The 25,074-nt window shown below is 38.7% G+C and overlaps 1 protein-coding gene across 3 annotated transcripts in view; it reads right to left on the minus strand.

Moving 5' to 3' along the window:
* Exoc6 (exocyst complex component 6) overlaps positions 1–25,074 on the minus strand; it is a 150,621-nt gene that overhangs the window by 75,052 nt on the left and 50,495 nt on the right. For all 3 annotated transcript variants that reach the window (XM_057778887.1, XM_057778888.1, XM_057778889.1), the window contains exons 6-13: positions 23,687–23,891; positions 21,895–22,050; positions 17,594–17,662; positions 12,912–12,995; positions 8,071–8,117; positions 7,817–7,937; positions 6,142–6,213; positions 3,255–3,352 (exon numbers count right to left, since the gene is read on the minus strand). In XM_057778887.1, coding sequence (XP_057634870.1) covers positions 3,255–3,352; positions 6,142–6,213; positions 7,817–7,937; positions 8,071–8,117; positions 12,912–12,995; positions 17,594–17,662; positions 21,895–22,050; positions 23,687–23,891 — 852 coding nt within the window. The remainder of the gene's footprint in view (positions 1–3,254; positions 3,353–6,141; positions 6,214–7,816; positions 7,938–8,070; positions 8,118–12,911; positions 12,996–17,593; positions 17,663–21,894; positions 22,051–23,686; positions 23,892–25,074) is intronic.

The following is a 25,074-nucleotide window of genomic DNA, read 5'->3' on the forward strand; positions in this document are numbered from 1 at the left end:
CCTTAAAAATTAAGAAATTCTATCATCTGCATTGACACAGAAGAACCTTTAGGACATCATGCTAAATGAAATAAGCCCTGGTTTAGAAGACAAATACTGCATGGCTTTACTTACATATGGAATCTAAAAAAGCCAAATTCATTGAAGCAGAAAGGACTGGAGGTTAACAGAGGACTAAAGGCAAAGGGAAATGCTGGGTGAAATAGATGAAGTACCAGACAGGGGACATAGCTTTTGAGAACAGTCACACGGTAGGATGACTGACTGCAATTCACAAGGTTTACTTCAAAAAGAGACAGACTACTTATTGCAGAGAAAGAAAATCTAATGACAATTTACCAATCTGCTCCCAGACTTAAGGGCTTAGTGGTGACAAAAAATAAACAAGGCAAGACAGGTGAGGCTGAAGGCACTTCACAGACTCTTACTCCACTTTCTGCCACACAGACTTCTCCCTTTCTTTTTATTTGCTTTCAACATGGGGTTTCAGTGGTGACGCATGCCTTTAATCCCAGTACTCAGGGGGCAGAGGCAGGCGGATCTCTGTGAGTTCAAGGCCAGCCAGGTCTACAAGAGCTAGTTCCAAGTCAGGTCCAAAGCTACAGAGAAACCCTGTCTCGAAAAACAAAAACAAACAATCAACATGGAGTTTCTCTTGTGTAGCTTTGGCTTTCCTAGAATTTGTTCTGTAGACCAGGCTAGCCTCAAACACATAGAGCTCCACTGCCTCTGCCTCCCGAGTGCTGGGATTAAAGGCGTATACCACCTCATGCAGCTCACAATAATACAGATTTCTTCTCCTTCAGTGTTCTATGTGATGCCTGATATTATAAGAAGTCACACAGAGATGACTGTTGAACTTAGGATCATTATGAAACTGTCAATATTTTCCTGCCCTTTTATTCCTTTCAATAATCAAAAAAAATCAATAAAATATTTTTTAAACGTAAGATAATGAGTATATTCTTTTGGTTTTGCTACCAATAATGCATAGCTATATTAAAATATGTACTCTATAAACATATTTATGTATTAAATATATTTATATGAATATATTACTTCATAGTTGTCTATTAAAAATAAAAACGTGCCTTAAATTTCAGCACCCGGGAGGCAGAGGCAAGTGGATCTCTCTGAGTTTGAGGCCAGCCGGGTCTAAGAAGTGAGTTCAAGGACAGCCAGGGCTACACAGAGAAACCCTGCCTGGAAAATAAATAAATAAATAAACTATAAAGTTTTAAAAAACCATTAACGCTTACAATTGAAACTACACATAGAGAAAGTACTACAATATTAATCAGATGATAAGTTTTGTCATGGAAGTAGTCAAACTGTAAATGTCAGTATTGGTGAACATTTACTTCTCCCATCTTACTATTAATTGACAGTTGACTACTTGTAAGGCATCTGAAGACACTAGTCGGGGGTAAGGAGAGCTTAAATCCATTTTAGGCAAAAAGCACTAGTTAGGACGGTATTAAAAGTAGAAATTGAAATGTATTTGGGAATTAAGTATTACAACTGAAATGTTGTTTTCCTCCACAACTGATACGGATGATTAAATCTATTCTATTCTGCTTATGTCTGTTCTATCTCTATTTGAACAAACACTTTAGCTTTCCAGTGATAAAACATATTTCACAGCCTAGTTTTGGGGAGTAATGTCCCTGCTAACAGTCTTAAGACAGTTGATCAGAGTTAGAAAAACTACTAAAGAGGCCTTCAATTACAAAGCATGAACTCTAAGATTTTATATGTAAAAAGATATATCATATTAAATTTTAGGACTATGTCATAAATCACTGCCTCTAGCCATAAATACTACCTCTAAAATAGTTGCTATAAAACTGATGACAGTTATATACAAATATTGTCCATTACCCATCTGTACCAGGACCCTGACAAAGAAAACTCCTAAATCTCATTTAGCTCACCTACAACTCCAGCCACACAGAAGGCAGGGGTAGCAAACAAGTTCAAGGTCTGTGTGGGTCATAGAGTGAGCTCATCCTGGGAAACTTATATGACCTTATTGTAAATAAAAAGGTCTGGGCCAGTGGGAGTCCAGTGGGTAAGGAGGGGCAGTGAGAGTCCAGTGGGTAAGGAGGGGCAGTGAGAGTCCAGTGGGTAAGGGGGGGGCCAGTGGGAGTCCAGTGGGTAAGGGGGGGGCCAGTGGGAGTCCAGTGGGTAAGGGGGGGCAGTGAGAGTCCAGTGGGTAAGGGGGGGCAGTGAGAGTCCAGTGGGTAAAGCTGGGGCAAATGATTGTGAAAAATGCATTCATTTTTCTTAGACACTTTAAGACAGCTAAGTTTTATAAACAGCACCTTCCCCAAGCCAGACTTAAAAGGCATAAATTTCTGTCTCCAATGTAAAATATCTTGAAATACAACCTTATAAGTATGTGATAATTTACTGGAAAAATTATAGATACTAAAACTAAGGTACAAATAAATTGATTATAAATGTTTCATTCACTTTGGAAAACAATAGGGCAGTTTTTTAAAAAAAAAATGAAAAATATATTATCATATAATCCAGTATTCCACTTGAGTAAAAACCTCTAAATATCTAAAACAGGTACTGAGATGCTGGCATACTCGTGCTTATGAGAACATTAAAACAGCCAATAAAACAACCTAGATACCTATCGATATGAGTAGAGAAAATGTAGCAGACACATGCGTACGGCTTAGACTTCTGGCCAATGAACAGCATAAACAAAGCACAAGGGCATGCTAGGTGAACCCATGCCGACACAAAAGAACAAATACTCCACAATCCCACTTACATGGGATTCTAGAGTAATGAAATTTAGAGACAAAATAGGAAGGACGGTGGTTGTGGGGGCTAGAGGAAGGAGGATCCGAGTTCCTTTCTGTTTGGGAACCTGCATGGGTTCTAGAGAGGAAATGTGAATGTTAGCCATGGCCCTGTAAACTTACACACGATTCAGCTACCAAAGTGTGCATTTTACCACAACAGAAACTGAACACAAGCATTCTTTTTTTTTTTTTTTTTTGGTTTTTCGAGACAGGGTTTCTCTGTGGTTTTGGAGCCTGTCCCGGAACTAGCTCTTGTAGACTGGGCTGGCCTCAAACTCCCAGAGATCCGCCTGCCTCTGCCTCCCGAGTGCTGGGATTAAAGGCGAGCGCCACCACCGCCCGGCAAGCATTCTTATTACTATAGGCAAAACCAACTGGTTAGGTGTTCGACGAACTTATTCATTATACTAAGGAACCACGGTGCAGACCCACCTGAAAATACCAGCCCATTTCTTAAGCAACGTTTCATTGTATTGATCTCTTATTTCAAATAAAAGGTCAAAAAGCCGGTTGACTGGAAAACCATAACCCTAAGACACAGAGAAAAAAAAAAGGTAAATCAAGTATGTTTAAAATGCTCACTGACCTAAATAAAACTACATTCAATAAGGTTTCACCACTACAATCTGAACTTCTTTACTACTGAACTTTTTCACACTCATACATGACAGTTTTCCACACCATCAAGGAACTCATTCTCTCATATCCACACCACACTTCTCTACTATTTTACACATCAACTATCTTCTAGCATGTTACATTTGCTCAGAAAAATATCAATGAATAAAACAAACACCTGCCTTTGACTTGACAAAAGGAAAACAGAACTATAAATGTGCTCATGTTATGATTTTATCAGCTTTGTCTTACATGATAAAACATGATTTCTTCTTTGCAAAGAAAAGGCTGAGGAGGATGACGCCGACATCAATGACTATGACCACCATTACAATGGAGCTGGGAGGAGGATGTGGAAAGCACACCAGGAGGAGTTGAAATATGGAAGTCAGGGGTAGAATGTTCTAAATACATTATATTCATGATGAAATCGCCAAAATATAAACTCAAAATGTATTAAAACATTATTTTTTCTTAAAAATCGAAGGTTTACCCAGGTCTTCTCCAAGAGCAACAGTGCTCTTAACCTCTGAGCTCTCTCCCCAGCCCTACACTTTTTTTTAAGTAAAAGTTCTTTAAGGTGGTAAAAGTGTCAATTTAAAAAACTAAAAATTAGGAAACATTCTTTTGTCTTTATGAAAAGATATTGACTCTTCAATGAGAAGATATAAATTAAAAAGATAGCATTCATTAATGTAGCATAAAAAGTACCTAATAATGAACCTATCAGTTTTCAAGAAATATGAAAATAATGAAGAATTTCTAAATAACTAAAAATCACTAGTGTCTTATTTCAAAGCAGTAGTTAAGTTTAGGAAGACCTAGGCAGGTGGAGCTTATCAAGAGGTGGAGATAGGAAACAAGGAATTCAAGGCTAGCCTGGGGTACATAACAAGACACAAGACTTGCTTTCAAAAGTTTACGTAACAACATTGTTGTTTTTCTAATGTCTCCATTACTTAAACCTCCTTAATATTATTTGGTTCTCTGTAGCGTAGAATCTATCAAATACTCTAGATCCAATTATTTTCAAAACACTGGTCTTAGAACTGTTTGCAATGGTCTTACAAGGAGATAAGGCGTTTGCACTGCAATATAAACCCATGATCCTACTTAGACTGGAGTAAATCTTGCATATCCCAGAAGGATGCCAACAGAGTTAAACTTTGTGCTTCATGATCCCATCACTTTATTTTATTATAAACCTAACAAGCAATTAACAGACTGATGACAGCTTAAAGAACCACGGCCCTACAGCATACTCTGAATGTTTCAAATCATTAAGGAAAGCTGAGTTGAGTTGCTCACAGAGAAGCCCCTAAAATTAAGAAAAGTCCCAAACAAAACTTATCAATGCAAGGAGATCAGTATGATGGATACACATATCACAAAATTTATGGGAAAAAACCAAGACATTCTGTATTACTTTGGGGATGTCAAATTTCAAATTAATCAATAGGTAATAAAATAATTTACAGAGAAGCTGGTTAAATATTTTCTTTAAGAAGAAAACAACTATTCACAGACTCTTATAATGAAGCAAATAGTTCATACCACCATTTTCCAAACCATAAAAAGCATATTCATATGTCTGTCTGTGTATGCCACATGTGTATAGGTACCCAGAAGCCAGAGGCATCAGATTCCCTAGAGCTACACTTACAGATCATTGTAGCCACCTGACAAGGGTGCTGGAATCCAAACTCATGTCCTCTAGAAGGACAATGTGAACTCTTAACTGATGATGGATCTCTCAAGCCCCAAAGCATAGTTTTTAAAATTACAGATTTAAAAAAATGCTCTAAGAGAAAGAAAAAGGTTCAAAGGTAACATGAACTGGGAATACTGCATAGTCACATGTACCAGGAATAATGGATAGTCACATGTACTGGGGATATTGCATAGTCACATGACTGGGGAATGCTACATTGTGACTTATACTAGGGAACACTGCATAGTCAACCACGTGACTAAGGAATACTACATAGTCACATATACTGGGAAATACTGCAAAACCATGTCCCTTTGGAAGACTAAGGTATACATTTCTTCTGAGAACTAACAGAAAAACCTGTTTTATTTCCTTTAGCATTTCTGAAATATTTTTAAACTACTGGTACCCTGAAATTTCTTATTGTACTTATTTATTTACCTGTGTATGAGGGGTGCATACATGGAGGTCAGAGGACATCTTGTGGGAGTCAGCTCTCTCCTTCCGTTACGTGGGTCATAGTGACAGGACTCAGGTCCTTAGGCTTGGTAGCAGCTGCCTTTACTGCTGAGCCACCTCACCAACAGCAACATGAGATCTCCCTATGTAGTGGGTAATTACCTTCCCTGACCCTGAGATCTCACTATTTAGCCTAAGCTGGGTCAAACTCAAGACCTTCCTGATACAGTCTCCTGAAAGCAGAGGTTACAGACAGGCACCACCATATCTGGCCTTTTTTAAAGTTAAAAAAAGACTATATTCTTACTGAAATGGCTCGTATTTTAAAAGGTGCCAGTGTCTCCTGAGCTTTGTCCAAGCTTCAAAGGAGGCATTGCATATAGTTTTGGGTAAGAGAATGTCAATCTATAAGTAAACATTTTTTACTACTGACTTACTACCATTAATCTACAATACAATAAAATATAGCCTATATTTTTTATGTCTTTCCACACCTGAAATTGCCACCAATCACGGTAGGTTAACACGCACCTGCAAAGTGTCCGCAAAAATGACAATGAGATTCTTCAACTCCAGAACAAGGTCAGGGTCAGTGCAGTAAGACTGTGGGGTTGGCGGGGGGGGCGGGGCAGGGGTGGCACATAGAAAAATAGAAACAAGTTAAAATTAAGAAATAAGAACCTGAAACTTTTCCTTCAATCTGGGAGTCTGAGAATAAAAGTAAAATCTTCATTCCTTAGATCCAAGGTGCTTGCCTCGCCTCAGTTTCATGTTTAAGAGGAGAACGGAGCATGCTGTGTAAAAGGTCATGTGAAAGAAGGGATGCTGTATCTCTGCAAGTCTTTAGACTGCTGAGAAACTAGCTACAAATGCTAGCCGTGGTCTCCATACACACCATACACTTCTACTTTCATCATCCATGTATCCTCCATCTAACAAATATTACCTTTTCCAATATGAGAATGGCAACTTAGGTATTTCTTAATAACTAGCTGAAAGAAAATTAATACTTTTAAAAGAACAGAGCAATACACCGCCTCTTAATAACACTTAAGATTTTGAATGTGAGCCAGGTGGTCATGGCACATGCCTTTAATCCCAGCACTTGGGAGGCAGATGGATCTCTGTGAGCCAGCCTGATCTCCAGAGTGAGTTCCAGAACAACCAGGGCTACACAGAGAAACCCTATTTGGAAAAACAACCAAAAAGCCAACAACAACAAAAAGATTTTGAACATGATGTTATATTTACTATGTTATAATTTCATATTTAATGTCATGGAATTAAGAGGACTATAGCATAAATGTATTATTTAGAGCTGATTTCAATATAAAACATGATAAAATGCAGCATTCAGGGGTTAGCTCAGGGGCAGGGCACCTGCTAGTATTCATGAGGCCCTGGATTTCGTGCCCAACATCCCCAAAATACTTTATTCACTAAAATATTTTTTAAAGTTTTATTGCAATGTTTCACAAATCTATACTTCTTATCATAATTCTATACGTCTAATAAACATAAATAAAGTATATTAGTAATCTAAATATGATAAAATTTTCTTTCACCTCTTTTAAATCTTAATTACCAATTACAGTAATTGATTACAAAATTTTAAATATAAGACTACTTTACTGGAGATAAACTACTAAAACTATCTTCAGTTAAAGTCACACTGACCAATTATGAACCTAATAATGCTTATAGCTCTAGCATGTTAGCTGTTTCCACAAAGGGCATTAAGAAAATAGTTGGTCATTTAATTTTAAGCCATTAAAAAATAATCTCTCATGAAAGTTTATTATTTCAAGTGAGTTCAAGTTGTAAAAACTGTAGATTTTAAAATCTATAAATATTCTCAAACAAGCTTTATTGAGTTTTATGGTAGAGTTGATTTTGGAAACCAAAAATCTGAAATAATTAAAACCCCTTTCTTCACAGTATTGCTCGGTGGTCTAATGAAGAAAGAGGTCAATTGAGACTAATGGGACTAGCCTAATTCTTCCCTTTCTGTAAGGCTCAAATAAAAGCATCATGAGAAGCCCCAGGCAGTTCCAGAACTGCATCCTGATATAACCAGGCAGAAGCCTTGATGTTATTACTTACAAATCTGAGCAATTGCCTAGAGAGGGAGGATGATAAAGATGCAGCTTTCCACACTATACAAATCAAGAGAATTGTAACTGTTAATGTAAATGGTCTGACTTACAGAGTGAGCTCTAAGGACAGCAATTATCTTCGCAAGGGCCATGTTCCACAGCTCATCAGTGTATGCCCTGGTTACTAGTCCCTGGGTCACGTGTAAAATGTGGTCCTCCACCACAAAGAACCTACAATGGCAATTACCAACATAGCATGTATTTAGGGAAGAAAGGGAGAAAGTTCAAGTAGAAAATAATTATTTTTGACATTTAACAAACTTTAATAAAATTAGTAATAGTTTTTTCCATATTATATACATACCCTACAATTTGGGTGAAATATCTTCTATAGCCATCAACTGTTTCATGCTGAAAATGAAAAATAAAAATCAATTTAAAACAATAAATACAGTAACAAAAGTTTCAAGTCACTATAACTTGACTGATAAATATTTATTGAGAGCCTACTAAGTTCTACTTACTAATAAGGTACCACAGATACTTCAAATTAACAAAAATCTCTTTCTCTCATGGATTGTACATTCAAAAACAATTTTATTATTGTATGTGTGTATATATGGACACATATGCCACAGTACATGGGGTGGTCAGAAGACAATTGTATGGAGTTAGCTGTCTCCTTCCGCCTTCACTTGGGCTCCAGGAATCAAACAAAAGCAGGCAAGCAGCCCTGCCTACTGAGCAATCCTGCTCACTGAGCCATCTTGCTGGCCCTCATGGAATGTACATTCCAAAGGAGAGAGATATTAAATAAGTCTAAAGGTAAGTGGATTTCAGAGGCTACTTCTGTCTTTCACTTGAGCTAATACTTCACCATCCTACATAGTCTCTGATTCTAGGCTTCCCTCTATGATCTATCCTCACACAGCTATCAGGTGATAGACTGCAATTAGCTATGAGAACATTATATCCTCTACAAAAAACTTGGGGGGAGGAGTTGAAACAGGGTTTCTCTGTAACAGCCTTGCTATCCTAGAACTCACTCTGTTGTCCACACTGGCCTCAAACTCACAGAGATCTGCCTGCTTCTGCCTCCTAAGTACTGGGGTTAAAGGTGTGCGCCACCACTGCCAGGCCCAAAACCTTGTAAGTACCACCCATAACACTTTTATATCATCTGTAATTAAAGTCAAATAGCAAACTCAGCAGGTCATATTGATGTATACATAGCAATAATAATCAAAGAAAATGAAGCTATTGATTTGAGGAGGTGGGGGCACGGGAAGAGTTGAAAGGAAGAAAAGTGACACAATTATATTTAAATTTAAAAATTTATTTTTCTAAAATACAAGATGGACAGCACTTAAGGAACAGTCAAGGTTGTCCTCTGCCTGCCACACACTCACCCACCACGTGCACCTGCACACACATGAACATTCACAGACACTGAAAAACATGAGCAATTGTCTGATAAACCTTTAACAAAAACATAGAGGAAAACTCTATCTGATTTTTATCCATAAATTTGTTTATATGAACCACCTTATATCCCAAGTAAGTTCTAGATGACGACTGATTTTACTTGCCAGCACAGTCTGGAGCCTCAGTAGGAGATTATCTAGGTTAAATTGGCTTAAGGGCATTTCTGGAAGGATTTACTTTGATTACTTCATTTTGGGAAGACCTACTCTAAAAGTGGGCACCACTATTTTCTGCACTTGAGGCCTGAATTTTCATCTGTTTATTCATTTGTTTATTCATTCATTCATCCATTTTAAAAGAAAGAGTGGAGCAGAAGCATGCCTGGAGCCCCTGCGCTCTTCTAAATGTGGATTTAATGTGGCCAGCTCTCTCATTCCTGAAGCTGTGGTCTTCCTGCTTCGAGGGACAGTGGCCTGGACTTGTGAGCTAACACAAATCTTCCCCTACCCCAAGGTGAGTTTGTCAGGTTATTTTATCTCAGCAACTGGAAAAGAAACTAAGACAGTGGATCCCATAAATGTGGTAAGATTTTCAAACATCAGGGTCTCTTACAGTTGAAGGAAGTGAGGATCATTAATATTTTGTGTTAATTATTTGTATTACATTTATTTAGGTGTATCTGTTTACACGTATGGAGAACAGCTTGCAGGAACCTGTTCTTTATTCCACCCGCGGGTCCCGTGCACTGAACTCAGGTCTCAGGACTGGAGGCAGGTGCCCTTATCCTCTGAGTCATCTCACCGGCCTTGTTAATGCTTTAACTTAAAAACAGGACAAGTGCTGACCAAAAGGCTCAGAGGTGAAGGCCACTTGCCACTAAGCCTACAATTTGAGTTCAGTCACCAGGAATCAAATGGTAAAAAGAACCAACTCCTTCAAGTTGTCCCCTGATCTCACAAATGTACTGTAGCACTCATATACACACACGGGGCAGGGGGGAGGAATATTTATTTACATTTTATGGGTATGAGTATTTGCTTGAGTGCGTAACTCTGTATCATGTGCATGTGGTGTCAAGGAGGACATAAGAAGGTGTCAGTTCCTCCAGAAGAGTAACTTTTAACCACTGATTTAAAAAAAAATGCAAAGGGATAGAATTATTCAGTGACATAGTACTAATTTTTTAATGTTTGTGAGGAGCTAGGTTCAGTCTCTAACACTGCAAAAAGAAAACGTATTCTACATAACAAAGTTTTGTTATTTTCCGATAGTTGCTATATAGCATAGTATTATGACAAAAAATTCAAACATTACATATATGCTTCAGTAAAGTGTGCTTTTTCCAACTGTAAAAACAGGGTTCCCTATACCCCAGTAAATTAAGCCCACTAAGCATATCCTGCATCTTAATGGAATTCTGTCTACTTGGTTTATAAGTCATCTTCTATGCTTGTGGGTTCTTTCCATTTCTCCTTTGAGTCATGGCAATTCTGTTTTGTATGTCTGAGTTAATGTTATCAAACGTTTATAGGTTTACAATAATCAACACTTAGATAGATATATATTTTATTTCATTACTCCAGGCTTGTTTTTTTAACCCCACTAAATGGTTTCTATTCTTCGAGAAGTTACTCCACAAAGCTCATGGAACATCCTAAGTTACCACACAACATCAGTGTTCACTAGACACTGAACCCTAGCCTGACAGTGATTTCCTTCAGAGCTGAGGATGCTGCAGGCTTATTAGAGCATCTCATCCCTCTAAGAACTTCTAGGATCTATTTATTTTTGTCCGCGTCTGTTTGTTGGTGTGCTGCCTGGGATTGAACTCAAGACTTCAAGCATGATAAGCCAGCACTCTACCAATGAGTTCTGACAAAATTATGTGCTCTATAATTACCATCCAAGATAGAAAGATATGCACATATCTCTAGATATACCTCACAAAGCTCCCTCATGCCTCTGTAGTAACTATTCTGCCAGATTCCCAGTCTTAGACCACCACTGACCCACTTTGTCCTATGGTTTTTGTCTTTTCAAAAATTTCAGTTACATAAGCCACACTGTACCAATTTCATATATCTGAATGTCTTCATATAGAATGGTGCTTAAAAATGTAGCCATATTTGTGTGTTCCTCTATATATCCAAGCACAATAATATGTTTATTCATAATGATGTAATTTGTCGACTAATGAGTTCACAGACAATGAGGATGGTTCTAGATTCTGGTATTTATGAATAAAGCTACTATAATCAGTCATATGTGAGTCACTATGGAAAGTTATGTTATCATTTCTCATAAATAACTACCTAGGGGGACTGCAGAATTGCACAATAATTTATTATTACAAATTGTCAAACCATTTTCCAGTAATATTATTTTATACCCACCAGAAGTATAAGAGAATCCAGTTGTTGAGTCCCACATCCTGACCAGCACTTTATACTATCAATCTTTTTAATGTAAGGCATCCATAACATGGCAGTAATTCATTGTAGCCTTTGCTTACATTTTCCTGATGAAAAGTTATAATGAACATTTGTGTATCTGTAATAAGACGTCTGTTTAAATCTCTTGTCTGTTTTTAAGGCTAGTTTGTCATTCATTGTTGAGAGAGGTTTTTAGATAGCTTTATCTATTGATTATCTTAATAATGGGCTTTAGGGCTGGAGAGATGGCTCAGCGGTTAAGAGTACTGCCTGCTCTTCCAAAGGTCCTGAGTTCAATTCCCAGCAACCACATGGTGGCTCACAACCATCTGTAATGAGATCTGGTGTCCTCTTCTGACCTGCAGACAGAATACTGAGAATACTGTATACATAATAAATAAACAAAATCTTTAAAAAAAAATAATGGGCTTTACACTCCCTAGAGCCCCTGATTATAAGAAAGGAGACCTCGTTCAGGGCATCTGCTTGAAGGGCTCTAGATTTGGCCCTGTATCACTCAAACTCATTCTTTTCTATCCCAGAGATCCTTTTAGGATAAAAGCTACACTCAATGCCTAATTAAACCTACCTGGGTTTCTGCCTTCACTTAGGTTATAGTCAGTATTTTGAGGTGTTTTTCATGTGTATTGTCTATGAACTTTCACAAACATATTTAGTCATGTAAATGTCACCACAATCAAAGGTTTTGACTTAATTATATTTCCTGGCAGATCCCTAATACATTTAAGAAAAATCTAATTAAAAAAAAATCTATCCAGAGGCTAGAAAAATGGCTTAGTGGTTAGAAGCCCTAGCTGCTCTTACAGAGGACCAAAGTTCAGTTCCTACCACCCATGAGGAGGCTGACAACCACCTGTAATTCCAGGTTCAGGGGATCTCATGCTCTCCTGGCCTCTGAAGGTAACCCTAATCACATAAACAAACCTACCCCAGCCACATACACATAATTAAAAATAAAACTACAAAGAAAAAGCCTATCTACTGTCTTCAGTTGTTTTGTTCAGTTGACAAAGAATCATAGCACACAATTTACCATAGTGTGAGAAACAAATTACCACTGCCTGACACTGTGCTTGTTCATCTGTATTTAATTCAACGTCTATCTTTCCTAATAGAATATAAACTCATGAGAGAAGAGACTGACCCAGCTTTGCTCACTATTGTGAGCACCTAAGTCAATTACTAGAAATGGTAGGTGCTCAATAAATATTTACATGCTCTGAAAACTACAGCCAGGGACAGGCTGATGGCACAGGTCATGGCACAGAAAAACTACAGCCAGGGACAGGCTGATGGCACAGGTCACGGCACAGGGACTCGCACTTACCACACTCGACTGAGGCTGCAGAACTAGGCGTGCTTGTTTCTTCCTTTGCTTCCGGTAGTAATTTTCAAATGTTTCTTCATCACCCTAAAGAATGTCAAGAGAATGACGGTCAAGACTGCCACCTCCAACCTCCCTCCTTCCCTTGCCCTCCCTGCTGAGAGAGCCTTCTTCATCATCTGGGAGTCATGATCATTTTCCAAACTGGAACATAAATGACAATTGGCATTTCACACTGACAGTAAGACAAAGGCATTATAGCTCAAACATACTCACACAGAAAACCAGCAACTTTATTTCAAATTTACCTAAAATAAAGTTCAAGCAATTATACATTTTCCTACTTTACCACTTAAACTTTACAAGCTTTTCACTGACCAAACTAAAAATGGAGTTCTCAATGATGATGCTAAATAAGAAAAAAAAGTTGTCAAACCATTAGCTGGCCTCTCTCTCTACACCAGCCACACCGTCAGCGCGTCCACTTCACCATCCACACTGTGTCAGTGCGTCCACTTCACCGTCCACACCGTCACTGCGTCCACTTCACCGTCCGCACCGTCACTGCGTCCACTTCACCATCCACACTGAGTCAGTGCGTCCACTTCACCGTCCACACCGTCACTGCGTCCACTTCACCGTCCTCACCGTCAGCGCGTCCACCTCACTGTCCACACCGTCAGCACGTCCACCTCACTGTCCACACCGTCAGCGCATCCACCTCACTGTCCACACCGTCAGCACGTCCACCTCACCGTCCGCACCGTCAGCGCGTCCACTACACTGTCCTCTTCCTGGTGGGCAGTTCCCAGTTCTCATTCTCTCTGTGACATTCTGTCACAATTCACACTTCCTACCACAGCACCATCCAACAAATAAATGGATGATGTTAAACTCAGATACATCTCCATCCCGTCTGCTCAGTAAGAATCCTTTCAGAAACAAAGAAAAAGTTGGGAATCACATTCTCCTCTTCATCTAAGACTCCAGAGGGGAAAAAAAAGAGAAATTTAACAATAAAAAAAATTTCAACAAAAAAAATTGATTTATTTTCTTCATATTAAATAGCTACAAACAATTACTTTCCTAAATGTAACCTAAAATAAACTCATAATGCAAAAAATCAAAACAAAAACTTAAGTATCTCCTATGTAAAGCCTTCTAATGTTCTTGTGGTCCAGCTACCAAAAACTCCAAAATAACTATCCTACTGATTATACAATTCTAGTACATTAACTGAAAATTTTTTACTAAGAGTTTGAGCAAATGCAGAAGATAGGACATTAGGCATAATATAAAATATAACCTCATTCAAGCAGAGTCAAGCATCATTTACTTAAGATACATGGACAGTTCTCACGTGTATGGCTCACATGCATCCCTCTACTTTTGAACTCCCACTAGCATTACACTACCCTAACACAATTCTACCTAAATTAATGTGTTTTGCCTAAATGTTGTATTTTCTAATTAAAATGTTTTAGTGATCATTTTTTTGAACTTACAAGAATCTTGATGTTAAAACTATTTTACTTCAGGTATAAATTATTCTAATTAGTATTTAACTGATCCAAATAGCATAAACATGTGCTATGTTCTAATGACAAGTAAATAAAAGATAAATTTGTATGTGAAGCCAATATCTTTAAAATTTTTATATAATAGAATATTTTTGTTTTGTTTGTTCATTTTTTTGGATTAACATTTTATTATTAATTCAATGGTTTTTAATATTTATTGTTTATTGCTATCAAAAACTAAGTCCTGAATTCTCTACCCATTTGTTCTTTTTCTTCGAAAATTGAGAAATAGAAACATCCAAAATAAGCACAAATAAAAGCAATCCATGACCACTAATCTAGCACTGCACACATGCAAGAGAAATAGATAAGTCTGTGAGAAATACAAGAGAAGCAGATATATCCAAATCAGTAGAGTGCCATCAAGATGAACCAGGGAGGAAGAAAAAAAAAAAACAGACACTTTTCAAAACAGCCAATCTTTTTTGAGACAGATTCCTCTATGTAGTCCAGGCTGCCTTCCAACTTAAAATCCTTCTATAACCAGAGGTTCCTAGCAGTGGGACTGGCACATCAACCCAGCCATACAAAACCTTCAACCTACAATCCGTCCTGCCTGCAAGATGTGCTGGAGCAATGGTGCAGAACTTGTGGGAGTGACCAATTAATGACTGGTCCAACTTGAGGCGCACACCACAAGAGGAGCTCCGGCCTGACATACCTAGATGACTGGGAACCAGGAACTGGACAGCTCAGAGACCCAGGATAGAACCAAATACAATTGCAAAAAAAAAAAAAAAAAATCAATGAAATGATTCCTTCTGATACTCTGCTATACTCATAGATCAGTGCCTAGTCCAATTGCTAACAGAGGAGCCTCATCCATCAACTTACGGGAGCAGATACAGAGACCCACAGTCAAACACTATGTGGAGCCAGGGGAACCTGACAGAAAAGATGGAGGAAGGACTGTAGGAGCCAGAGAGGTCTAGGTCTAGGAGAACAGGGCCCACAAAACCATAGAGACGGATGTACCCTGTATGGGTCTAAGCTAAACCTTTGTATACATGCTGTGAGTGTGTAGCTTGGTGCTCCTGTGGGACTCCTAACAACAGAAGTGGGGAAGGGGGTGAAGGGGGTGTCTCGGACCCTCTTGCCTGTGATTGGAACCTTTTCCTCCTACTGGGTCACCTCATCTAGCCTTTAATATGAGCCCAGTCTTATAGTATCATGTTAGGTCATGTTTGGTAGATAGCCCTGGGAAGCCTACTTGCTTGCTTTCTTCCTTCTTTCCTTCCTTTTGAAGGGAAATGGAGAAGTTGATCTGGCAGAGAGGGCAGGTAGAGGGCAGGACTGGATTGGGAGGAAAGGAGGAAGGGGAAACTGTGGTCAGGATATAATGTATAAGCGAATAGAAGTTTTAAAAAAGGAAAGAAATGGGATTTTTTAAAAAAGAATTAAATAACCTTGTCAGAAAAGAACTAATCACAAAAGTCAGTATGTTAAAAAAAATAAAAGAAGTAGAAGTAGTAGTGTATAACATAATTCAACTCTGATTATAATAAAAGACATGGAATGTAAAACATCAACCAGACTCGATGGCACAGACATGTGAGCCCAGTTACTCGAGAGGCTGAGACAGAAGGATCACAAATTCAGGTCAACCTGAACAACTTAAAATAAAAGTAAAGAAAGCTAAGCGCATGCCTTTAATCCCAGCACTCAGGAGGCAGAGGCAGGCGGATCTCTGTGAGTTTGAGGCCAGCCTGGTCTAGAAGAGCTAGTTCCAGGACAGGAACCAGAAGCTACTGAGAAACCCTGTCTCGAAAATCCATAAATAAATAAATAAATAATAAATAAATAAATAAATAAATAAATAAATAAATAAATAAATAAATAAGAAAACTAAGGCGCTGGGGATGTATCTCAGGTGGTAGAGGGATTGCGTAGCATGTACACAGCCCTGGGTTAAATCTCTAGCACCACATAAACCAGCTAGTGGTGGAGAGGAAAATCAAGTTCAAGGTCATCCTTGACCACACAGTAAATTCAAGGCCAGGCTGGGCTATCTAAGATCCAGTCAAAAATGAAGGGGAGAAGAAGTGAAGAAAGAGAGGAAGAAAGGGAGAAGGGGGGAGAAACAGGAGAAAGAGAAGGAGGGATAGAAAAACTAAGTACTACCAAACACAAAATCATTCTCTACCAAAGTCAACATGATTGGAAGGAACAGTCAAAGAGTTAAACCACAGTATAGTGAACTTAGAAGGCTAATATATTCGGTTTGATTCAAAGTCAATGAGACTGAGTTAAAAACAAAACAACCAATACCCAAAGCCCATAGATTGGGCAACAGGAACCCTATTCCCAGTGTTATGTAACATTCTAGCTTAGCTTCCACTTGTCTTAGGTGCAAATACAGTTAAACGCATAACTATCACCTGACATTATAAAAAAAGAAAATAGTGGCTTTGAAAGACTGAGAGGAAGAATTACTTCATCATGACCTAGACAAAGTATTATGTTTTTACAGTGCCCAAAGTATACAGTACCTGAGGAATGAATGATACTCAAGGTCCTCTGGCCTCTAAATTCACACACACACACACACACAAACAAGGTAGAAAACACCTAATGATTCCTAAAGTTGACCTCTGGTCTCAACATACATACAAACACACACATACACATGCATGCACACTTATGAATCTTTACATATACAAGCGCACATATAAACACACATGTGCACACACACATACACGAGTTTATTCCTTTCTTCCTTCCTCTCTTTTTGGTGGTAGTGCTGGGCTTCATACATGCTACAAGGACACTCTACAATGGAGCTACATCCCTAGTCCTGAATTACATCTTGATAAAAAAATTATTTAAAAATGGGTAACTGACTGCTTACTCAAAAGTACTAACAATATAATGTGGAACAAGCACACACTGAAATAAATACTAAAAAGTAACTATGAGTCAACCTCGGAAGAAAGGGAGATGGAAGTACAATCTCCTCCTGTTCTCAGAAAGTACCAAAGTCGTTATTCTGTGACGTCCCAGGGTGCACTTACACATTCCCCGGTGCCAAAGACTATGATACACACAGCATATCAAAAGCACATCATCGTGGGACTCCATACGGTCAGAATTGGCAAAAATACTCACCAAAGCAGAATAAATGTGTAAGCAACGGTAAACAGGTGAAAAATCAACGAGATCTTGAACAGTTAAGACCTAAAAAATAAATCTATTTTTAAAAACGATGGGTTATACTATTAGATAATACAAAGTTAAAATCAAACATCAACTCACGGACTGTTAAAATATTTATTTAATTCTCCCAGGCATACAATATAAATGCAATCCCATGTCATTTCATTCTGGTGGTTTTGTAGCTTATTCCTTATATGTTTATTATTATTGTTGACTGTTACGGATTATAGAAAAAAAATAATTTTTTTCCTATACTGTGGACTGACCCCAGGGCATTGCACTTGCTAAGTAAGCACTCTACCATTGAGTAGAAAACATATCTGTATCATGCTTAGCAGAGTATCAGAAAATTGCTGTAAATAAGTACATATTCATTACGGCCTTGTTTGAAGTAATCCATTAATTTACATTCTGGCTTTAAACAAAGTTCCATTTAAAGCAAAACCATTGTTTCAAATTAGAAACTGTCACTATTATCTCATGGACCTTTTTAAAAAAAATGCATAGCTACTTAAAATTGGTGTATCTATTTTAAGATGCATGTCAGCTTCTAGAATATATAATACAAAAATTATTCACATTATGTTACAGTGTAAAAAAAAAGTATTCCTTAGAACTGTTTAAAAATAGCATAAAGAGGCCGGGCGGTGGTGGCGCACGCCTTTAATCCCAGCACTAGGGAGGCAGAGGCAGGTGGATCTCTGTGAGTTCGAGACCAGCCTGGTCTACAGAGCTAGTTCCAGGACAGGCTCCAAAGCCACAGAGAAACCCTGTCTCGAAAAACCAAAAAAAAAAAAAAAAAAAAAAAAAATAGCATAAAGAAACCAGGCAGTGGTGGTGCATGCCTGATGTGGAATGTCCTTCTTTACGCTGTGAACATGCATTCCTCCCACTGGTTAATAAAGATCCTGCTTTGGCCTGTGACAGGATAGAATATAGCTAGGTGGGAAATCCAAGCAGAGAGACGAAGAAAAAAGGTAGGTTGAGAGAGATGTCAGTGAGCCGCCCATAGAACAGGATGCCAGAATACCTAACATAATGCCATTGTCACACAAAGCTATACAGACTATTAGAAACAGGTTAACTTACAAGTGAAGACTAGTCAGTAATAGTCTAAGCCATCGGCTAACCAATTATATTAATATTAGCCTCTGAGTGATTGATTATTCTATAAGCAGTTGTGGGGACTGAAAGAGAAACTGGTCCAATGGGCCCAGGGCAAGACAGAGAAAAGCCTCCAGCTACACACACCTGTAATCCCAGCACTTGGGAGGCAGAGGCAGAGAGATCTCTGTGAGTTTGAGGCCAGCCTGGGCTACAAGAGCTAGTTCCAGGGTAGCCAGAGCTGTTATAAAGAGAAACCCAGTCTCAAAACAAACAAACAGAAAACAAAAAATATAAAGTCTCTCAAACTTGAGAAATCTGTGAATTCTTCTAAAAAAGGAACACATTTCTATTCTCACAAATCCTGAACAGATTATGCTCTTACTTATTAGGGAAATTATGAAAACAAAATATAGAAATAGTAAAAGAGATCCAAAAGAATAGGAAACAACCAAAGTACCTTAAGCAATGGCCTTAACATATGATTCTAATATCACCAACAGGTAGAGATGTGCAAAACAGATAGGGGAAACTAACTAAGAATTGACTTCTTATCATCCATGTCTTCAAAGGAAAAAAAGAATACAAAATCCTCTAAATATTAAGAACAAAGATGTCAATTTTAGAAAGTGTTTCATACTGAAACCATGTTTGCAATTTGTACACTATCTCAAAATTCAACCTAAAAAGATCCAATTCTATGTCTCCAATGACAACTATTATAGGAAGCAACTTCAGCTTCAGGTATGCAGAGATTTATCAGAATAAAAAGCAACAAGTGCTGTCCATCTCCCTTAACCTCTTAGAGTCCTGTATCACTGAGCTTATCCCTACCTCTAAAAACACTGGTTTGGAATAAAGGACGGGAACTGGAGAGATGGCTCAGGGGTAAACTGCTCACCCTGTCACTCAGTGAAGGCCGGAGTTCAGACCCTAGACCCATGTAAAGGTCAGACAGGTGTGCCGTCCCCTTGTCATCCCAGCACCCCTCCCAAACTGTGGAGACAGGCGGCCTCCAGAACTAGCTGGCTGGCTAAGCAGTTCTGAGTCAACTGATAGGCTAAAGTGGACAATGTCAAGGATATTTCTGTGGTCAGCCTCAGACCTCAACATGCACAGCCTGAAACTCTAGCTCCAGAGAATCCAATGCCCTCATTTGAATTCTGTGGGCAATCACACACAGATACACACACATAAATAAATAATAAAAATATAAATATTTCAAAATATTAGTAATAATACAAGACAGACTCAACAGATGACTGTGCCATGGTGAAGGTTTAAAAAAAACAATAGGATGAAATAATAAATTTGGATAGAAAAAATAAATTTAAAATAATTTCAAGGTTTATAGATATGATTTTTAAAAAAATAACAATTAACAAGGCTGGAGAGATGGCTCAGTGGTTAAGAACACTGATTGTTCCTCCAGAGGACAAGGTTCAAATCCCAGGATTCACTTGGCAGCTCACAACTGTCTATAACTCCAGTCCCAGGGAATTTGAGACCCTCACCTAGAAATACATGTGAGCAAAACACCAATGCACATAGAATAAAAAAATAAATAATTTTTAAAAAGAGATGACAGTCACAGAGACCCTAATTGTTCAACATGCAGACAACAAAAGGCTGTGAGTGCCCAAACCTAAGTTGGACATCCACATCAAACTCCTCACCCAAAGGCTCAGGGGTCCTGTGGAAGAGCTGGTGAAAGACTGTAAGGGCCAGAAGTTGTAGACAACTTCAAGGAAGCAGTGTTTTCCAGAAGTAACAAGGTAGACGTAATATGAACTCACAGTAGTTGTGGCAGCATGCAAAATACCTGTGCAAGACCCAGCCAGGCAAAATCCCAGCATGTAGTGGGGAAGTAGACACATAACCCTGCTCTAGCTGAGCCTATTAGAATTTGACAGCTGCTGGGAAAGGGAAAGTCATTTTTTTAATGATGTGACCTCTGGTAGGTCAACCACAGGCCAGGGAAGGCCCCATCCCCAACACAAGCTGGGCAGCACACATTGAACTCAATGAGGATAGAAGGAGGACAAAGAAAGAGAATAAAGAGGAGGGAAAAGAGGAAGAGGAGGGAAGAGGAGAAAGAAGAGGTAACCTCAAAGTTAGTGGGAAGGGATGGGAAGGATAAAAGGGTGACAACAGGGGGAGTTGGGATGGCGGGTACACTCAAAATATACTGTACAGAATTTTCAAATATTTAATTTAAAAATGTAAAGCTTAATAGAAGCTACAGCCCTCAATACAAATTGAAATAAAGTGGCAGAAGGCTGGGGAGACAGTTCAGTCAATAAAGTGCTTACCACAAAGGTATAAGGAAGTGACTTTGGAACCCACATAAACTTGAGGGAGTAGCAACATCCAACTATAACCCCAGCACTACAGGATGGGGAAACAAGTGAGTGTCTGCAGCTCATTCCCCAGTCAGCCTAGCCAATCAGAGAGCTCCAGGCCCGCTGAGACCCAGTCTCAGAAAAACTGAGGTGGCCATCAATGAGATGGCTGTGTGTTTGCTACACAAGCCTGGCCACCTGGGTGATCCCTGGAACCTATGTAAGAGATGGAAAGAAAAAACAACCCCACTTAGTTGTTCCTTGACCTCCATATACCCACTGTGGCACATACATTCTTATACACACACACATACATACACACACACACACACACACACACACACACACACCGAGAGTGATTAGAGAAAACACCCGATGTTCACCTCTGGCCTCAACACAAACATGCACACACATCCAGTTGTACCTGTACACTCACATGCACAACACTACACATATGCACATATATACTAAAATAAAATATGATATAAAATAAAATGGTAGGCTATCCAGAGTTGGGCCAAATAACAGAGTCAAAAATTAGGAAATAAAAATTTGTCTCAGCTAGTTCAAATATGGTTACTACAAAAAAGATTGAATTTATTTTTACTACTAATTATATACCAAACAGCTATACTCTACTGTCTACAAAAAAACAGTCTGCAATATCCTGTTTGTCTATCAATTATGTTGTCTAATATTTCAGATCATTCACTGTTCACTATGAACTGATGGACATAAATCAACTGGCACATGGAAAACACAGTACTTTTATAAATTCAATAATAAGGGAAGGAAGAAACCCATTACCTCCTCTTCATTCTCAGCCTCCTCTTCAAGTACATGTTTCAATACAATGTCATTCTTTTCTTCTAGAATTCTGTCATTATTTGCATGCATATTTTTCCCAAACCTCGCATTATTTTGCTTCTGCAGAGCAACACTGAAGCTTTTCTGCTGCTGTGCCTATTTTAAGGAGGACAAAGTTCAAATTACTTCAAAACTGATTCTAGTCAAAACCAACGTTTACTATCTATCCATTCATCCATCCACTCATCCATTTACCTAACTACCGACTTATATATTTGATACAGGCTCCTGCTATCTAGCCAGGCTGAACTGGAACTCATTACGTATCTCAGTCTGACCACAAACTTGAGGTCTTCCTGCTTCAGCCTCCCAAGTGTTAGATTTGTAGTTGTGTGTCCATGTACATTGCTCCCTGCCTCAAAATTATTCATAAAATATCCCTTTTTAAGTTGTTTCTTTTTTAAAAATATTTATTTATTAATTATGTATACAATATTCTGTCTGTGTGTATGCCTGCAGGCCAGAAGAGGGCACCAGACCTCATTACAGATGGTTATGAGCCACCATGTGGTTGCTGGGAATTGAACTCAGGACCTTTGGAAGAGCAGGCAATGCTCTTAACCTCTGAGCCATCTCTCCAGCCCTTTAAGTTGTTTCTTATAAACCTGTTTCAGGGCCTGGGGAAGCATGTGCATGTGGGGTCAAAGTCAAGCCCCATTCTTCAGGATCATGACTGATTGATTTGAAATGAGATCTCTCACTGAGACCTGGAGCTGACCAAGTGATCTGTCCATGTCTGCCTCTTCAGGGCTGAGATTACAAGCACACACTATGTCTGACTCTTTTATGTGGGTTCTGGGGATCAAACTCATCTCCTCATGCTTGAGAAGCAAGCGCTTTACCAACCAAGCCATCTCCAAAACCCCAATAATTTATTATTTAAATGTAGGTGTAAGATCTGCAACAAAGTCCTCTTTTTTTTTTTTTTTTTCTTCTGGTTTTTCGAGACAGGGTTTCTCTGTGGGTTTGGAGCCTGTCCTGGAACTAGCTCTGTAGACCAGGCTGGTCTCGAACTCACAGAGATCCACCTGCCTCTGCCTCCCAAGTGCTGGGATTAAAGGCGTGCGCCACCATCGTCCGGCCAATGTCCTCTCTTTAATTCCTGATTTTCACTTTCTTCTCTTTCAAATTCTGTTATAAAGGGTTATCAATTTTATTTAAAAATATTTTTAAAAGGAACAATTTATGGGAAGTAGAAAGAAAGCTCGCGGCTAAGAGCACTTGTTGCCCTTGCAGAGGCCGAGAGTTCAGTTCTCAGCATCTATCTCAGGCAGCTCACACGCACCTGTAACCACATCTTCAGGAGATCCAGTATCTCTGCCTGCCTCTAGCACCTGCACTCACATACACATACCTACACCCAGACACGTGCACATACTCGTAATAAAAATGATACAGATCTATCTTTAAAAAGGTAACACCATAAAGCTGTTTCCACTCTGTGGCTGGCACCTATTGTTAAGGCAGATCTGACTGCGGAAAACCATGTGAAGGAAAAAACAGACTGCTCGGAGTTCAGCTGGTGAATGTCTGAAGAAATCAGCTAAACTGACTTTACTTAAATTTTTAAAATATCTCCAAAGAAAATGCTAGGAAAAAGCCATTCTAAAAGAGAACCAGGGATGATTAGAAAACGTTCAGCTTAAGCACAAGGAAGCATGCTGAGAGGGAAGCCCTGGATATGTTTTACATCCCAGACATCAAGAATATTAATCTGAAATGTTAGACTCACCTGTTTCATGGCTGTTTCACCTATTTTGTCAGAATGCTTTCGAATGCTTTCCAGAAAGTCCTTGAGATCGGACATGGAGATCTCTTTGATATCCTCTCGGAGTTTAGGAAGCGTGTCTATCATCAGCTGGCAGAAGCGGTACTGACTGACCCGGGGGAAGTACACAGTCTCCAACTGTTCCATCGTTTGAAGTGCAGAATAATACCTGCAAGAGGTTAAAGGGAATTGTAAAAAGTTCATGTCAATTAACTACCTAAGGAGACCCAAATAATCAATCAGTCTGATGCTCCCCTCAAAGAGGAGTGGCTGCATCTGGGCTCTCAGTGCTGGGACCTTTGCCTAGCTACACAAGGCCCTGGGTTCCATATACAGCCCCAGGGAGAAAATAACATTTATCCCCATTACTTAACACAACCATATATACTATATACACATTAGCAGCTAACATTCAGGGCTTCAACTAACATAACCTTAATTCCAACGAAATCTATAACATGAGGAATACTATCATAGTTGTTGCAATGTCTTAACTCTAAACAAATTTACAAATCACAACACAATGCTAAATTATTCACTATACAATTTCTTACTATCTCTCCTACACTATATCCATCCAAACAATGGTACCATCAAAAATTATAGCACATGTTTCATTCTAAATAAATGTTAAATTTATTTAATTGTTTTAAGAAAATATACTACTATTTAATTAGAAATATCACTAAGTGCCTCAAGTCTAAGAGGAAAATCACTTGCTGAGTGATTTCTTCCAATTCAACAAACACTTTCTGCATGCCCACTATTTATGAGGACATGTCAGGTATGCAGTAATTAGTAAACCAGAGCTCGTGCCCCAGAGAAACTGACACAGACCTTCATGGGCTAATTCTTTCTTTCAACCCTCTGAGGTATAATCTATTGACAACCAATGCTATTTATATGTTATGATAAGAAAACTAAAACAGTATGTAACTTGGTCAAGATGTCAGTGAAATGGTTCCAGGATTCAGCATATAAACATATAAATATCCTAAGTTTCAAAGATCCAAGGAAAACTAGAAAATACTTTAAACTGAAAGATAATAGAAAAAAGAACAAATCAAAACTTGTGACAAGGCATGGCTCATGTCTGTCACGCCAGTATTGCAGAATATTTGTGTATATTGTAAAAATGTGTCTCTGCTTAAGACACCTTCTGATTGGTTTAATAAGGAGTTGAATGGTCAATAGTTAGGAGAGGATAGGTGGGATTTCCAGGGAGAGAGAGAAAGGGGAGGAGGAATCTAGGTGTGAGGATTTCACCAGCAGACTGCAAGGCAGACATGCCATACTGAGGAACAGTAACCAAGCCATATGGCAGAATGCAGATTTTAAAAACTATGGGTTAA

This window comes from Chionomys nivalis, chromosome 8, assembly GCF_950005125.1.
Source record: "Chionomys nivalis chromosome 8, mChiNiv1.1, whole genome shotgun sequence".
Classification (NCBI taxonomy): Eukaryota; Metazoa; Chordata; class Mammalia; order Rodentia; family Cricetidae; genus Chionomys; species Chionomys nivalis.